Genomic DNA, 18,860 nt, shown 5'->3' with positions numbered 1-18,860 from the left:
TTGTTGTTGTTCAGTCACTCAGTCGCGTCCAACTGAAGCTTCAACTTCAGTGTCAGTCCTTCCAGTGACTATTCAGGGTTGATTTTTTTTTGGATTGATTGTAAGCTATTGGTAATCAAAACAGTACAGTACTCAAATAAAGCAGGCGTAAGAGCTGGAACAGAATAGAGAGCCTGGTCATAAGCCCAAGCATAATACAGTCAACTAAGTTTTGATGAGGGTGCCAGCAACACACAGTGGGGAAAGGACAGTCTCTTTAATAAATTATGTTGGGAAAACTAGGTATCCACATGCAAAAGAATGAAACTGGACCCCTATTTTACACCAGCCACAAAAACTGACTCGAAATGGATAAACTAGCCCCAAGCATCCAGTATCGTGCATCGAACCTGGACTGGCAACTCATTTCATACATGGGGCTAGTGCACTGGGACGACCCAGAGGGATGGTATGGGGATGGAGGAGGGAGGAGGGTTCAGGATGGGGAACACATGTATACCTGTGGCGGATTCATTTTGATATTTGGCAAAACTAATACAATTTTGTAAAGTTTTAAAAAAAAAAAAAAAGAAATGGATAAACTGTATATATAAGACCTGAAACTATAAAACTCCTAGAAGAAAACTTAGGGGAAAAGATCCTTGATGTAGTTGGTCTTAGCAGTGATTTCTTGGTTAAGATAACAAAACCATAGGCAACAGAAGCTAAAATAAACAAGTGGGACTGTATCAAACTAAAAAGATTCTGCACAGCAAAGGAGAATATATTGAAAAGGCAGCCTATAGAATAGGAGAAGATATTTAGAAACTATATATCTAAGGAAAGAATAATATAAAAAATACACAGAACTCATATAGCTGAATAGTACAAAGGGAGATAGTGCAATTAAAAATGGGCAAAAGACTTGAATAGACATTTCCCCCAAAGAACAATGTACCAATGGCTAGAAGATAATGAAAAGGTGCTATATATCAGTAATCATCAGGGAAGCGCAAACCAAAACCTCGAAGAGAAATCCCCTCACACCTCTTAGAATGGCTATTATCAGACAGGAGATAGCAAATAGCAAGGATTTGGAGAAAACAGAACCCTTACACTCTGTTGGTAGGAATGTAACATGGTACATTATCTTAAAGAGATAAAAGCATACTCATGTTCATTTCAGCATTATTTACACTAGTCAACATTTGTAAATAACCTTAATGTCTTTCCATGGATAAAGGAAAAGTGATTTGTATAGATGATTCAGCCAATAAGAAAAATAAATATCATTTGTGACAGCATGGATGAATCTGGAGGGCATTTATGTTAAGTGAAATGTGCAAGACACAGAAAGACAGATACTGTGTGGTATCACTTATACATGGAATCTTTGAATTAAGACCCCCCCCCCAAAAAAAAAAAAACCAGTTTCAAAGAAACAGAATAGAATGTTGGATTCCAGGGGCTGGGAGAATGGTAAATGGGTGATACGATCCAAGGGCGTACATTTTTAGTTTTGAAAGATTGAGTTCTGAGGGTCTAACATACAGCATGGTTCAATTCAGTTCAGTTCAGTTGCTCAGTTGTGTCCGACTCTTTGCGATGCCATGGACTGAAGCACGCCAGGCCTCCCTTTCCATCATCAACCCCTGGAGTTTACTCAAACTCATCTCCATTGAGTTGGTGATGCCATCTAACCATCTCATCCTTTGTCGTCCCCTTCTCCTCCTGCTCTCAATCTTTCCCAGCATCAGGGTCTTTTCCAATGAGTCAGCTGTTCACATGAGGTGGCCAGAGTTTTGGAGTTTCAGCTTTAACATCAGTCCTTCCAATGAACACTCAGGACTGATCTCCTTTAGGATGGTTTGGTTGGTTCTCCTTGCAGTCCAAGGGACTCTCCAGAATCTTCTCCAACACCACAGTTCAAAAGCATCAATCCTTTGGCGCTCAGCTTTCTTTATAGTCCAACTCTCACATCCGTATGTGACTTCTGAAAAAACCATAGCCTTGACTAGACGGACCTTTGTTGGCAAAGTAATGTCTCTGCTTTTGAATATGCTATCTATGTTGATCATAACTTTCCTTCCAAGGAATAAGCGTCTTTTAATTTCATGACTGCAGTCACCATCTGCAGTGATTTTGGAGCCCCCCCAAAATAAAGTCTGTCACTGTTTCCACTGTATCCCCATCTGTTTGCCATGAAGTGATGGGACCAGATGCCATGATCTTCGTTTTCTGAATGTTGAGCTTTAAGCCAACTTTTTCACTCTCCTCTTTCACTTTCATCAAGAGGCTTTTTAGTTCCTCTTCACTTTCTGCCATACAGGTGGTGTCATCTGCATATCTGAGGTTATTGATATTTCTCCCGGCAATCTTGATTCCAGCTTGTGCTTCCTCCAGCCCAGTGTTTCTCATGATGTACTCTGCATAGAAGTTAAATAAGCAGGGTGACAATATACAGCCTTGATGAACTCCTTTTCCTATTTGGAACCAGTCTGTTGTTCCATGTCCAGTTCTAACTGTTGCTTCCTGACCTGCATACAGGTTTCTGAAGAGGCAGGTCAGGTGGTCTGGTATTCCCATCTCTTTCAGAATTTTCCACAGTTTATTGTGACCCACACAGTCAAAGGCTTTGGTATAGTCAATAAAGCAGAAATAGATGTTTTCTGGAACTCTCTTGCTTTTTCAGTGATCCAGTGGATGTTGGCAATTTGATCTCTGGTTCCTCTGCCTTTTCTAAAACCAGCTTGAATATCTGGAAGTTCACGGTTCACGTATTGCTGAAGCTTGGCTTAGAGAATTTTGAGCATTACTTTACTAGCGTATGAGATGAGTGTAATTGTGCAGTAGTTTGAGCATTCTTTGGCATTGTCTTTCTTTGGGATTGGAATGAACACTGACCTTTTCCAGTCCTGTGGCCACTGCTGAGTTTTCCAAATTTGCTGGCATATTGAGCGCAGCACTTTCACAGCATCATCTTTTAGGATTTGAAATAGCTCAACTGGAATTCCATCACCTCCACTAGCTTTGTTCGTAATGATGCTTCCTGAGGCCCACTTGATTTTGCATTCCTAAGTGAGTGATCATACCATCGTGATTATCTGGGTCATGAAGATTTTTTTGTACAGTTCTTCTGTGTATTCTTGTCACCTCTTCTTAATATCTTCTGCTTCTGTTAGGTCCATACCATTTTTTTCCTTTATTGAGCCCATCTTTGCATGAAATATTCCCTTGGTATCTCTAATTTTCTTGAAGAGATCTCTAGTTTTTCCCATTCTAGTTAATGTGGCATTGTGTATTTGAAAGTTTCTGAGAGTACATCTTAAGCATGCTCACCACATGTACGTGTACACACACATACAAGATGTTAACAGTGTTAGCCATGTGAAATGAAGGAGGTATTATCTTCATCCTGACAGTCATTTTACCATGATTTACCATTTTACCATATATCATTACATCTTGCACTTTTAATATACAGTTATATTTGTCAGTTATTCCTCAATAGAATAAAAAATAAAAGCAAAGTATGGGAACATATTCTTTAAAAGTATTCTCTATTTGTCCCAATGCACTCATTGCTTACATGAGTCCTCTCAGAGCTCTCTACGTTTCTTTCCTTGTGTCCCCCGCAGCCATGCCCTCATGGTTTTTGCATTCTATTTCCTGGGCTTTCTCTAATGTATGTTCGTTTTTCATCTTCATTACTACTGTATTGGTCCGCGTAGTTATTGTCTTTTCCTCTGTTCATTGGTCCCCTTCCACGTCTGTGTTCTGATTCTCATGCCTGTCAGAGTGATCTTTTCAAAAGTCTTAAACCACTCTCCTCTTAAAAATCCCTAGTACTTGTCTTCTATTGGGTGAAAATCTAAACTACTTGGCCTCTCATACCCTTCACTTTCTCATTCTTCTGTCCTTTTCCTAGTACTTTCTCAAGCATACAAGTTAAGTCATGATTAACTTATTATTTTCCAAAGATATCATTAAAATTATTTTCGGGTTATTATTTCTTCTTCTTAAAAGCCACACTCACACACTCTTAAGTTCACCCAGATAGTTGCTATATTTTCCTCTAAGATACTGCTTACTACTTGTTTTGTGAAGTGATTACTAATAATCTTGGTCCTAAGCAGTTTGTATTTACTTCTCGTCCCTGTTTTTCCATGGCATTTTTAAGTTTATGCCTTCATTAGCATATATCTTTTATGTTATAATTATTTTTAGTCTTTCTCTATTTAACTTCATAAGTGCCCTGAGGGCAGAGACTGCATTTACACATCTTTTAAAAAATTCCCAGCACACAACGCAGTGCATGGTACATGGCAGTCATTGAGGGAAATAAATGGGAAGTGAATTGTAAGTGGATGAAAGTAGTTATTGAAATGTATCATAAATAGTAAACAAGATGTTTCATTCAGGCTGTTGCAATATAAGACATTAATTTTTTAGAACGTGCCAACATTAGTAAAAAGCCCATACATTTTTAGAGTGCTTTTTTAAATTTTGAAGTATTTTCACTTCATCTCATAGGTTTTTCAACACCTGGGACAACATTAGAGACATTTTTTAATAAGAAAATGTAATTTACTTTTCCTTTAGTAATTGAGATACTGGTGCTATATATATATATATATATATATATATATATAAAACACTTTACTTTTGGATGTGCATGTTATAGAATGCTTACCTCTGACCTACTTATAGCACATTTTGTATCACAGTGGATGACGTAGTAGATGAAAGTGATGACAACGATGATATTGATTTAGAAGCTGAAAATGAAACTGAAAATGAAGATGACCTAGATCAAAATTTTAAGGTTGGTATAAATTTCTGTTTTCAGTCAATTTTATCAATGTATACACAGTTGTAGAAAAAAGATTGGGTAGATATATATAGCTATTGAAAGTGAAAGTCACTCAGTCGTGTCTGACTCTTTGCCCGAATTCTCTGGGCCAGAATACTGGAGTGGGTAGCCTTTCCCTTCTCCAGGGGATTTCCCAACCCAGGGATCGAACCCAGGGCTCCTGCATTGCAGGCATATTCTTTACCAGCTGAGCCACAAAGGAAGGCCAAGAACACTGGAGTGGGTAGCCTATCCCTCCTCCAGCAGATCTTCCTGACCCAGGAATCGAACTGGGGTCTCCATCCATTGCAGGTGGATTCTTTCCCAACTGAGCTATCAGGAAACAGTAGATTAATTTGTTTTATCCACATCTTTTTTATCATGAATAACTGTGGATGCTAAGCTATTGAAATGAAAATAATGTTGCTTTAAATACATTGTCTGAAAAGGTCCTTAAAATAAGATATTTTCACTCTTTTCTGACCAGAGAGATTTTATCTAAACTTTCTGACTTAGATTTTAAAGTCTAAGGAAATCTAAGTTTGAGTCACAACTTATTTTGCTTTATTAAGTGGTAGAGGGGGCCATTTTAGTATCTGTAGAAAAACATCTGTTTAATTCCTTCATTTTTCAACTGTTTAGCTTTTAGTACCTTCTGGGGGCAGAGAGAGTTTGTTTGACTCTCGTCTCCTTGGGCCTTTTTGTCTTGAAATGCTACATTGAAATTGGTTTACACTGAGTATTTGACTGTCTTTGGAGATAGAGTCTAAGATCCTGGAAGGAGATTTCTATCTTAACAGCAGATGTAGAACCAGTTTTATGTGATAACCAAGGCAAGCTTTGGCAAAATTGCAAAGGTAGCCGGTTTAGAAAACATCCTGGCATCAAGAAGCTACAGAGAAGAAAAACAGTGCAGGCTCTGGAAAGAAAGTGAGGTTTCTCAGTTGTGTCCGACTCTTTGTGACCCCATGGACTATAGCCTGCCAGGCTCCTCCATCCGTGGGATTTCCTAGGCAAGAATACTGGAGTGGGTTGCCATTTCCTTCTCCAGGGGATCTTCCTGACCCAGGGATCAAACCTGGTTCTTCTGCACTGCAGGTACTCTTTACCGTCTGAGCTACCAGGGAAGCTATAGGCTCTGGTGTTCAAGGCAAAAAATCTGGGGTAACTGTATGTTGGTGGTTCTGGATTTGATACGGAAAATGAACTGGTAGAATCTGAGTTAGGGCAGGTCAGCAGAGTTTACATTCTGTATACAAAGTGTTCCTTAGATAGCAGGAGGTATATTAAAATCAACTGTTTGGATTTATTGGGATATGAGTGTTTAGAGATAGTAAAATTTCGTAGATTAACACTTAAGTTTATAATTTAAAGTTTTATATGTTGTTGGAAACCTTTCTTTTATGTATGTTTCCATGTCTATTAAAAACAGTATTTTGAGTATAATTTATTCTTTCTGGCTCAGGGTCCTTATTAAAAATATATACAGATGTTGTGATCTACAGATGTATAAATGGAAATTGGTAGGGAAGTAGAACTCAATAGGAATTTATAACAGTGATACTAATTTTTATGTTTGGAGGTTGTCAGTGTATATGCATGAATACATATTTAAAAATTTTTTAAAAATCATTTGAGGGTAAGTTACATACCTTATATCATGGTTGTTTATCCCTAAATATATTAGTGTGTATTTCCTAATGACAGCGATACAGTCATCTCTCTGTATGTGAGTGTCCTGGGGTGAATTGGTCCCCGAACCCACCTTGGATACCAAAATCCACAGATGCTCAATTTCTTAATATAAAGTGATGAAGTAATTGCATGTAACCTATGCACATCCTCCCATATACTTTGCCATCTCTAGATTACCTATAATACCTAATAATATGTAAATACTATATAAATAGTTGTAAGTAAAATGTAAATGCTGTGTATATAGTTATTCAGTTCAGTTCAGTTCAGTCGCTTAGGCATGTCCGACTCTTTGCGACCCCATGAATTGCAGCACACCAGACCTCCCTGTCCATCACCAACTACCGGAGTTCACTCAAACTCACGTCCATCGAGTCAGTGATGCCATCCAGCCATCTCATCCTCTGTCGTCCCCTTCTCCTCCTGCCTCCAGTCCCTCCCAGCATCAGAGTCTTTTCCAATGAGTCAACTCTTCTCATGAGGTGACCAAAGTACTGGAGTTTCAGCTTTAGCATCATTACTTCCAAAGAACACCCAGGACTGATCTCCTTCAGAATGGACTGGTTGGACCTCCTTGCAGTCCAAGGGACTCTCAAGAGTCTTCTCCAACACCACAGTTCCAAAACATCAATTCTTCGGCGCTCAGCCTTCTTCACAGTCCAACTCTCACATCCATACATGACCACAGGAAAAACCATAGCCTTGACTAGACGGACCTTTGTTGGCAAAGTAATGTCTCTGCTTTTGAATATGCTATCTAGGTTGGTCATAACTTTCCTTCCAAGGAGTAAGCGTCTCTTAATTTCATGGCTGCAGTCACCATCTGCAGTGATTTTGGAGCCCCCCCCAAAAAAGTCTGACACTGTTTCCACTGTTTCCCCATCTATTTCCCATGAAGTGATGGGACCAGATGCCATGATCTTAGTTTTCTGAATGTTGAGCTTTAAGCCAACTTTTTCACTCTCCGCTTTCATTTTCATCAAGAGGCTTTTTCATTCCTCTTCACTTTCTGCCATAAGGGTGGTGTCATCTGCATATCTGAGGTTATTGAGATTTCTCCCAGCAATCTTGATTCCAGCTTGTGCTTCCTCCAGCCCAGTGTTTCTCATGATGTACTCTGCATAGAAGTTAAATAAGCAGGGTGACAATATACAGCCTTGATGTACTCCTTTTCCTTTTTGGAACCAGTCTGTTGTTCCATGTCCAGTTCTAACAGTTGTTTCCTGACCTGCATATAGGTTTCTCAAGAGGCAGGTCAGGTGGTCTGGTATTCCCATCTCTTTCAGAATTTTCCACAGTTTATTGTGACCCACACAGTCAAAGGCTTTGGCATAGTCAATCAAGCAGAAATAGATGTTTTTCTGGAACTCTCTTGCTTTTTCCATGATCCAGTGGATGTTGGCAATTTCATCTCTGGTTCCTCTGCCTTTTCTAAAACCAGCTTGAACATCTGGAAGTTCACAGTTCATGTATTGCTGAAGCCTGGCTTGGAGAATTTTGAGCATTACTTTACTAGCGTGTGAGATGAGTGCAATTGTGCGGTAGTTTGAGCATTTTTTGGCATTGCCTTTCTTTGGGATTGGAATGAACACTGACCTTTTCCAGTCCTGTGGCCACTGCTGAGTTTTCCAAATTTGCTGGCATATTGAGTGCAGCACTTTCACAGCATCATCTTTCAGGATTTGGAATAGCTCAACTGGAATTCCATCACCTCCACTAGCTTTGTTCGTAGTGATGCTTCCTAAGGCCCACTTGACTTCACATTCCAGGATATCTGGCACTAGGTCAGTGATCACACCATTATGATTATCTGGATCGTGAAGATCTTTTTGTACAGTTCTTCTGTGTATTCTTGCCACCTCTTCTTAATATCTTCTGCTTCTGTTAGGTCCATACCATTTCTGTCCTTTATTGAGCCCATCTTTGCATGAAATGTTCCCTTGGTATCTCTAATTTTCTTGAAGAGATCTCTAGTCTTTCCCATTCTGTTGTTTTCCTCTATCTTTGCATTGATCACTGAGGAAGGCTTTCTTATCTCTTCTTGCCATTCTTTGGAACTCTGCATTCAGATGCTTGCATCTTTCCTTTTCTCCTTTGCTTTTAGGCTTCTCTTCTTTTCACAGCTATTTGTAAGCCCTCCCCAGACAGCCATTTTGCTTTTTTGCATTTCTTTTCCATGGGGATGGTCTTGATCCCTGTCTCCTGTAGAATGTCACAAACCTCCGTCCATAGTTCATAATGCACTCTTATCTATCAGATCTAGTCCCTTAAATTTATTTCTCACTTCCACAGTATAATCATAAGGGATTTGATTTAGGTCATACCTGAATGGTCTAGTGGGTTTCCCTACTTTCTTCAATTTCAGTCTGAATTTGGCAATAAGGAGTTTATGATCTGAGCCACAGTCAGCTCCTGGTCATATTTTTGCTGACTGTATAGAGCTTCTCCATCTTTGGCTGCAAAGAATATAATGAATCTGATTTTGGTGTTGACCATCTGGTGATGTCCATGTGTAGAGTCTTCTCTTGTGTTGTTGGAAGAGGGTGTTTGGTATGACCAGTGTGTTCTCTCGGCAAAACTCTATTAGCCTTTGCCCTGCTTCATTCTGTATTCCAAGGCCAAATTTGCCTGTTATTCCAGGTGTTTCTTGATTTCCTACTTTTGCATTCCAGTCCCCTATAACGAAAAAGACATCTTTTTTGAGTATTAGTTCTAAAAGGTCTTGTAGGTCTTCATAGAACCGTTCAACTTCAGCTTCTTCAGTGTTACTGATTGGGGCATAGACTTGGATTACTGTGATATTGAATTTTTTGCCTTGGAAACGAACAGAGATCCTCCTTTCGTTTTTGAGATTGCATCCAGGTATGGCATTTCGGACTCTCTTGTTGACTATAATGGCTACTCCATTTCTTCTAAGGGATTCCTGCCCGCAGTAGTAGATATAATGGTCATCTGAGTTAAATTCACCCATTCCAGTCCATTTTAGTTTGCTGATTCCTAGAATGTCGATGTTCACTCTTGCCATCTCCTGTTTGACCACTTTCAATTTGCCTTGATTCATGGATTTAACATTCCAGTCCTATGCAATATTGCTTTTTACAGCATTGGGCTTTGCTTCTATCACCAGTGACATCCACAAATGTGCATTGTTTTTGCTTTGGCTCCGTCCCTTCATTCTTTCTGGATTTATTTCTCCACTGATCTCCAGTAGAATATTGGGCACCTACCGACCTGGGGAGTTCCTCTTTCACTATCCTATCATTTTGGCTTTTCATACTGTTCATTGGGTTTTCAAGGCAAGAAGACTGAAGTGGTTTGCCATTGCCTTCTCCAGTGGACCAGATTCTGTCAGACCTCTCCATCATGACCCGCCCGTCTTGGGTGGCCACATAGGGCATGGCTTAGTTTCATTGAGTTAGACAAGGCTGTGGTCGTAATGTGATTAGATTGACTAATTTTCTGTGATTATGGTTTCAGTGTGTCTGCCCTCTGATGCCCTCTTGCAACACCTACCGTCTTACTTGGGTTTCTCTTACGTTGGACATGGGGTATCTCTTCATGGCTGCTCCAGCAAAGCACAGCTATCTTGTCTCTTACTCTCCTTTAATTTAGAACATTTCCACAGATTTATTTTTTGGCATTCACATCTATAAAAAAGAGTTATTGACAGTATTACTCACTAGGGTATTTGAGATTGCTCACATTTACCCCATTTTACCTTAACAAGCAATTATGTAATAAGAAAAAGTAGTAGATTGAATTTATTGAACACATAGTCCGGTGCTAGTCCATGTGCCTTACATACATAGACATACCTTGTTTTATTACACTTTGCTTTATTGTGCTTTGCAGATACTGTGTTCTTAACAAATTGAAGAAGGTTTGTGGCAACCTTATGCGGAACAAGTCTATTGGTGCCATTTTTCCAATAGCATTTGCTCTCTTAATGTCTCTGTGTCACATTTTTTTGTAGTTTTACAGTGTTTCAAACTTTTTCATTATTAATATATAGATATGGTGATCTGTGACCAGTGATTTTTATTGTAATTATTTAGCAATAAATATTTTTAAATTAGGGTTTTTTTTTTTTTTTTTTTTTTAGATATTATGTATTGAACACTTAATGGACCACAGTGTAGTGTAAACATAATTTTTATATGTATTGGAAAACCAAAAATTCACCCAACTTGCTTTGTTTTGACATTTATTTTATTGTGGTGGTCTGGAACTGAACCTGTGTCCGGGTATGCCTATAGTAGTCATTAAATACTGTAAGGTATATGGTATTATTACCTCTGCTTTACAGGGCTGATAGTTGGAAACCAAAGACACAGAAACATTATCTGTTGTAGAGACTGCAATCACACTTGAACACAGATGTTCAACCTCTAGTGATTCCATTCTCTTTGCCCTAGATTTTGCAGAATTTGGAAAATTTATAGAAATTTGAAGGTTCTAGAAGACTTGTCTTCAGATTGCCAGAACTCGTTAGTTTATTAACTTCAATGTATTCTTTTTTTCCCTCCTTAATTTTAGAAGAACTTTAAGAAGTAAGAGGTTTATTTTTCCTGAATGTGTCAGGAACTCTTTATCTTTGTTTTTCCCCAAACCAAAGCACAAATATTTTGCTGTTGACTTCTGAAAGTAGTTTTCTTTCCTCACTGTGCCTGTTTTACAGGTAAATTAAAAAATTTTTTTTTAAATGGCCACCTTGTAAAGCTGTATCATCATAAATTAATACTGAATATTGGACTGCTAGTGTGTTTAGAAGTGGAGAAGGCAATGGCACCCCACTGCAGTACTCTTGCCTGGGAAATCCTATGGACGGAGGAGCCTGGTAGGCTGCAGTCCATGGGGTCGCTGAGGGTCAGACATGACTGAGCGGCTTCCCTTTCACTTTTCACTTTCATGCATTGGAGAAGGAAATGGCAGCCCACTCCAGTGTTCTTGCCTGGAGAATCCCAGGGACGGCGGAGCCTGGTGGGCTGCCGTCTATGGGGTCGCACAGAGTCGGACACGACTGAAGCGACTTAGCAGCAGTGTGTTTAGAGAAAGGAATATCTTTAAAGTTTTTTTTTTTTATTATTTTGATAGTATTATCTACTTTAATAGATGCTAATAAAGAAAATTACATAGTTTTTGTTCTTCAAAGCATAATTTAAGGATATATAAAATCATATATTTTATGTATATGACACAATAATTAATATGATACTCTTTAAATGAAACTAGTCTTTATTATTTATGGCAATGAGATATTTTATTGCTTAAAGAAATAATAACTAAACTCCTTATTATGAGATATGGGAAATACATAGTATATTTTTCTTTTTTAAATTACTTGTTAGTATGACAGTATATAAATATAATCAGATACATGTATATAAGTATTTTAAGGATTGACAGTAGAATGAATTTAAATCTGAAAAATAAGTAGTTTGCTCTTATTGTCTTTCTTTAACCATCAACACGGGTAATAATGGATTTGTATTTGTGTTAGGCCAGAGCTGTTAAGGGTCCTAGAAGCTAGCTTGGATAGTAGGTTACTGACATTTATCTTTCCATCATGATGTATATTATCTCCTTTTACAGGTACAGATCAGATTGATCCTGGGTACATATCTTATTCCTATGAGGTCATATTTCTGTACATTTACCCTTTGTTTTTTTTGCCCAAAGAGACATGGAAATCATTTCCAGCTGTTGTTTCATTCCTCAGTGTTTTTTTCCATGAACAACAGAGTGAATGATGATACCGAATCTTTTCTAAGGGAACTTTATTGACCATGGAATATAAGAGTGTGTGATACCCATTGCTCTCTCTTGAGGCAATGAATTATGTTGGCTAACAGTGTATTCTTCGAAATCACTGATTGATTTTACATTCTGCTCCTGTTTGCAAGCCACTTAACCTCTCTGTACTTCAGTCTCCTTTAGTTTTATGGAGATGATGATACTACTTTACAGTATTCTTACACAGATTAAATTAGATCATAAGGTAAAATCCTTAGCATATTGCCTCACTTATTTTCATTGCTTGATAAAAGTTATTTTGATTATCGCTGTCACCATCATATACTTAGGTTTTTCAGTTTAGTTTTCTGAAGTTTTACTGCCCTTTAATCTGAGCAAAATGATGGCAGTTAGTGAGATTGGGGGCAGGGAGCATACTTTAGTATTGATCTTGATGTTAGTTTTTCTGTTTTGAGGAGCTCAAATACTGTATTATGTTAGAATAATCTTTGATTAAAAAAAAAACAAAACAACCAAGACAACAATAATACAACAACCAAAAAAATAGAAGCAAGTTTTATTTTACAGTGAAATTTATGCAGCCTTTCTGTAGTGATTATTCTCTGTGTGCATGTAATTAATAATTTGGAAACTTTAAATCTGAAATGTACTTTTCTTAATTAATGACATTCCATTTTTATTATTTCAGAATGATGATATTGAAACGGATATTAACAAACTAAAACCCCAGCAAGAACCAGGACGAACAATAGAAGAACTTAAAATGTATGAACACCTTTTCCCTGAGCTTGTTGATGATTTTCAGGTATAAATATAGATAATTCAGCATCTTAACTCATTTTAAGAAAGAGTTCTTTTTTCTTAGACCCATAATCACTCTTTTCTTTCTGCATTTCATTTCTAAAAGATGAAAGTGGCATTGCTTTTCTGACTGACTTTGGAGAATTGTTTCAACATTCTGAGCTGCAAAATGAGAAACTGCTATCTGTAAAATGAGAGAACTAGTCCGTTTAACGGAGAAGGCAATGGCACCCCACTCTAGTACTTTTGCCTAGGAAGTCCCATGGACGGAGGAGCCTGGTAGGCTGCGTTTCATGGGGTCGCTAGAGTCGGACACGACTGAGCGACTTCACTTTCACTTTTCACTTTCATGCATTGGAGAAGGAAATGTTCCACTCCAGTGTTCTTGCCTGGAGAATCCCAGGGAGGGGAACCCTGGTTGGCTGCCGTCTATGGGGTCGCACAGAGTCGGACACGACTGAAGCGACGCAGCAGCAGCAGCAGGCCCTTTAAATTTTGGACTAGCTTTTAAATTTTTTAACCATTTTTTTAAATCAAAATAATTGACATAGATTTTATTAACTTTTAAAAATCGTTAGAATGGCATTTCTGAAAGGGAGATGAGAGAAAATACTTAATTAAAAATATAGTCTGTGCTAGTCTGTGAACTGTACTAATAGTCACCATATAATCATGGAATGTCAGGGAAAAAGGACAGCTGGAAGTTGTTTCTGAAATGTTGACAAGAAGTCACTCTCCTTATGAAGCAACTTAAAGACTTCATTGCCAGGAGAAATATCAATAAACTCAGATATGCAGATGATACCATTCTAATGGCAGACAGTGAAGAGGAACAAAAGAGCCTCTCAATACAGGTGAAAGATGAGAATGAAAAAGCTGGCTTAAAACTCAGTGTTAAAAAAACGAAGATCATGGCATCCGGTCCTATCTTGGCAAGAAGGGGGAAAAGTGGAAACAGTGACAGATGTTTTTTCTTGGGCTCCAAAATTGTTGTGGATGGTGACTGCAGCCATCAAATTAGAAGAGGTTTGCTTCTTGGAAGGAAAGCTATGACAAACCTAGTCAGTGTATTAAAGCAGAGATATCACTTTGCTGACAAAAGTCCGTCTATGGTTTTTCCAGTAGTCATGTATGGATGAGAGATTCGGACCATAAAGCAGGCTGAACACCAAAAAATTGATGCTTTTGGACTGTGGTGCTAGAGAAGACTCTTGAGAATCCCTTGCACAGCAAGGAGATCAAACCAGTCAATCCTAAAGGAAATCGTCCCTGAATATTCATCAGGAAGAACTGATGCTGAAGCTGAAGCTCCAGTACTTTGGCCACCTGATGCAAAGACCCAACTCTTTGGAAAAGACCCTGATGCTGGGAAAGATTGAAGGCAAAAGGAGAGGGGGGCTGCAGAGGGTGAGATGGTTAGATAGCATCACCAACTCAATGGACATGAGTTTGAGTGAACTCTGGGAGATAATGAAGAACAGGGGAGCCTGGTGTTTTGCAGTCTATGGGGTCACAAAGAGTCAGACACAACTTGGTGACTGAACAACAAGTCCTCATTTATTTACTAGAATATAATAGACAACCTGGACTGCACAGCTATTAAATGATAAAGCTGATTGAATTGATGGCAAGTAGTAGATCTAATTTTTAGCACTCATTCTGCTGCTCATTTGTGGATTCCTGAAACTGCCCAGGATCTTAAACTGTAAAATGAAGGGTTTGAATCATATATTCTTAGATTTTACTTATGTAAACCCCTTCCCTCAAGTTTCACAGTTAATTTCCAGTTGCTTAAAGAAAAAGACTTAAATGTGAAGCTATTGAGAGATAAAAATAGAGAAGTACTTTCTAGCTAATGTTTACATTTCACATTTCTAATTATTCAGGTTTTTCTTTGGGAAACAATGAGCTTTGGATGCTATGGAAGAGGCAGCAAGTTGCTTTCTCTCTCCCTCCCCTGCTGTCTTGGTACTCCCCATAGATCTGGCGGATGTTGGAGGGTATATTGAAATCAGGGATAGGACAGAGGAAGTCAGGAAAGAGGACAGGAGTGAAGGAGAGGATATTTGTCAAAAAGAAAAAGAAGAAGGCAGGAAGAGGCATTTGAGAAAGAATGCAGGGTAATTTTCTTTCGTGCAACCTACAGGAAGTATCCAGCTGCTCTTTTAACACTTTTGTGCCCACTAAAAAAACCAGTGATAACAAACACTGCCAATTCAAAGCAGAAAAAATATTGTGGAAGGGATTTGGAGTAGGAATTGATTATTCTGTGAAGAAATGATCTATTTTCATCTCTGTCTTATATACATATAAGAATTATATACTGTGCATAAAAATGGCAGGAGTTTTGATGTGGGAATAGAGAAAAGTAGGTTTTTTTTTTACTAAGTGTGAAAAGTGAAAGTGAAAGTCACTCAGTCATGTCCAACTGTTTGTGACCCCATGGACTACATATACAGTCCGTGGAATTCTCCAGGTCAGAATACTGGAGTAGATAGCCTTTGCCTTCTCCAGAGGATCTTCCCAACCCAGGGATCAAACCCAGGTCTCCTGCATTGCAGGTGGATTCTTTACCAGCTGAGCCACAAGTGAAACCCAATAATACTGGAGTGGTAGCCTATCCCTTCTCCAGTGGATCTGCCTAACCCAGGAATCGACCTGGGGTCTTCTGCACTGCAGACAGATTCTTTACCAACTGAGCTATCATTGGTTGGTTCTAAATAGGAACCAATGACAGCTCAGTTGGAAAGACTAGAGATCTCTTCAAGAAAATTAGAGATACCAAGGGAACATTTCATGCAAAGATGGGCTCAATAAAGGACAGAAATGGCATGGACCTAACAGCAGCAGAAGATATTAAGAAGGGGTGGCAAGAATATACAGAAGTGTACAAAAAGATCTTCACGACCCAGATAATCACGATGGTATCATCACTCACACTCACCTAGAGCCAGACATCCTGGAATGTGAAGTCAAGTGGGCCTTAGGAAGCATCACTACGAACAAAGCTAGTGGAGGTGATGGAATTGCAGTTGAGCTATTTAAAATGCTTCAAGATGATGCTGTGAAAGTGCTGCACTCAATATGCCAGCAAATTTGGAAAACTCAGCAGTGGCTACAGGACTGGAAAAAGTCAGTTTTCATTCCAATCCCAAAGAAAGGCAATGCTAAAGAATGCTCAAACTGCTGCACAATTGCACTCATCTCACACGCTAGAAAAGTAATGCTCAAAATTCTCCAAGCCAGCCTTCAGCAATATGTGAACCATGAACTTCCACGTTCACGCTGGTTTTGGAAAAGGCAGAGGAACCAGAGATCAAATTGCCAATATCTGCTGGATCATCGAAAAAGCAAGAGAGTTCCAGAAAAATATCTATTTCTGCTTTATTGACTATGTCGAAGCCTTTGACTGTGTGGATCACAATAAACTGTGTAAAATTCTGAAGGAGATGTTTGGAATACCAGACCACCTGACCTGCCTTTTGAGAAATCTGTATGCAGGTCAGAAAGCAACAGTTAGAACTGGACATGAAACAACAGACTGGTTCTAAATAGGAAAAGGAGTACGTCAAGGCTGTATATTGTCACCCTGCTTATTTAACTTCTATGCAGAGTACATCATGAGAAATGCTGGGCTGGAAGAAGCACAAGCTGCAATCAAGATTGCTGGGAGAAATCTCAATAACCTCAGATATGCAGATGACACCACCCTTATGGCAGAAAGTGAAGAGGAACTAAAAAGCCTCTTGATGAAAGTGAAAGAGGAGAGTGAAAAAGTTAGCTTAAAGCTCAACATTCATAAAACTAAGATCATGGCATCTGGTCCCATCACTTCATGGCAAATAGATGGGAAACAGTGGAAACAGTGTCAGACTTTATTTTTGGGGGCTCCAAAATCACTGCAGATGGTGACTGCAGCCATGAAATTAAGAGACGCTTACTCCTTGGAAGGAAGTTATGACCAACCTAGACAGCGTATTCAAAAGCAGAGACGTTACTTTGTCAACAAAGGTCCGTCTAGTCAAGGCTATGGTTTTTCCAGTAATCATGTATGGATGTGAGAGTTGGACTATAAAGAAAGCTGAACGCTGAAAAATTGATGCTTTTGAACTGTGGTGTTGGAGAAATCCCTTGAGAGTCCCTTGGACTGCAAGGAGATCCAACCAGACCATCCTAAAGGAGATCAGTCCTGGGTGTTCATTGGAAGGACTGATGCTGAAGCTGAAACTCCAATACTTTGGCCACCTGATGCGAAGAGCTGACTCACTGGAAAAGACCCTGATGCTGGGAAAGATTGAGGGCAGGAGGAGAAGGGGACAACGGAGGATGAGATGGTTAGATGACATCACCGACACAATGGACATAGGTTTGGGTGGACTACAGGAGTTGGTGATGGACAGGGAGGCCTGGTGTGCTGTGGTTCATGGGGTCCCAAAGAGTCGGACGCTACTGAGTGACTGAACTGAACTAAACTGAACTAGGAAGTGTTTAGAAGAATCTTTTCAGCTATCATTGTATCAAATACTAGCAGGTCATGAGTTATTAAACAGAAATGAATTAATACTGATTATGACTTTTTCCACTTGGATTTGCATGTCACTTTCAACATCAACCTCTGAAGCTTAAAATTACCTGATGTGTTTGTTTGTATCCTTAACACCACTCAGTTTGTTTCCAGATGTATTAAAGCTACTATTCAGCCTGATGAAGGTAAAATGAGTGCATTTAAAGTCAACAGAATTGACAGCATAATTAACAGACTTTTTCAAGGGGACCTTGCACATGCTTTTAAAGCTATAATTATTCATTTGGTGTTACAAGTATAGTTTTGTTTCCTTTTGTTTCTTGATGGCAGAATATTAGAAGTATCGGAATCCTGCATTTTCACAGCTCTTCTTTCATACATCTGTATTAGCATAATGACATTTACCATATGGACTTTTGTTATTTTTTTCCCCTCTTTTAAATTTGATTTTAAATTTTTATTAAAGTTATGCATGGACAGAGTTTAAAGAGCAAGTAGTTTTGCATAGTTTAATTGGAAAAAAAGTTTCCTCCTTGCTATCTACTGTTTCCTACAATCAACTTTCCATATGTTTTTGAAGTTAATCCCTGTTTTTCTAAATGATATGCTTAATGTGCCATGTCTTTATTTTTCCTGATTTCATTCTCTCTCTCTCTCTTTTTATTATCAACTTAAGGTAGACATCTAGTAATTTTCAGTCCTCTCTTCTAATATTTATATTTTAGGGTATAAATTTTTCTCTAATGACTGTTTTAGTTGCATAAAACAGATTTTGCTATTTATTGCTGTCTTTATCTTTGTTTTGAAACTTTTTGTCCATTATGGTTTTTTTCCTTTGATGCATTGGTAATGTTTGAGTTGCCTCCTTAATCTGCAATTTTTTTCATCTTTTTATTGAATTCTAGCATATTGTAGTACAGTGAGAGTACATCTCTATATGATTATAATCTTTTGAAATTTTTGAGGTTTACCATATGAGTTTGAATGAGGTCAACTTTTGTTACTACTTCTCATGTCTTTGAAAAACATTCTGCTCCCATTAGGCCCAACTGTATATTTGCCTATACAAGGACAAGATTGTTAATTGTATTTAGAAGTTCTTTTCTGTCCTTATAAATTTTTATTCCTGTGTTATCAATTATTAAGAAAAGTGTGTTAAAGATTTCTCACTATGATTGTGAATTTGTTTCTGTCTTTTTGCATGTCAGTTTTTGTTGCATATTTTTGGAAGCTTATTATTTATAATAAGTGTAT

At 38.4% G+C, this 18,860-nt stretch overlaps 1 protein-coding gene across 6 annotated transcripts in view; it reads left to right on the top strand.

Moving 5' to 3' along the window:
* AGTPBP1 (ATP/GTP binding carboxypeptidase 1) overlaps window positions 1-18,860 on the top strand; it is a 194,384-nt gene that overhangs the window by 84,412 nt on the left and 91,112 nt on the right. For all 6 annotated transcript variants that reach the window (XM_025281964.2, XM_025281965.2, XM_025281962.2 and 3 more), the window contains 2 exons: window positions 4,707-4,804; window positions 12,969-13,085. In XM_025281964.2, the coding sequence (XP_025137749.1) occupies window positions 4,707-4,804; window positions 12,969-13,085 (215 nt within the window). The remainder of the gene's footprint in view (window positions 1-4,706; window positions 4,805-12,968; window positions 13,086-18,860) is intronic.

Source organism: Bubalus bubalis, chromosome 3 (assembly GCF_019923935.1).
Source record: "Bubalus bubalis isolate 160015118507 breed Murrah chromosome 3, NDDB_SH_1, whole genome shotgun sequence".
Taxonomy (NCBI): Eukaryota; Metazoa; Chordata; class Mammalia; order Artiodactyla; family Bovidae; genus Bubalus; species Bubalus bubalis.
Note: the sequence above shows the minus strand (reverse complement) of the source record. Positions and strands in the feature narration are given on the sequence as shown.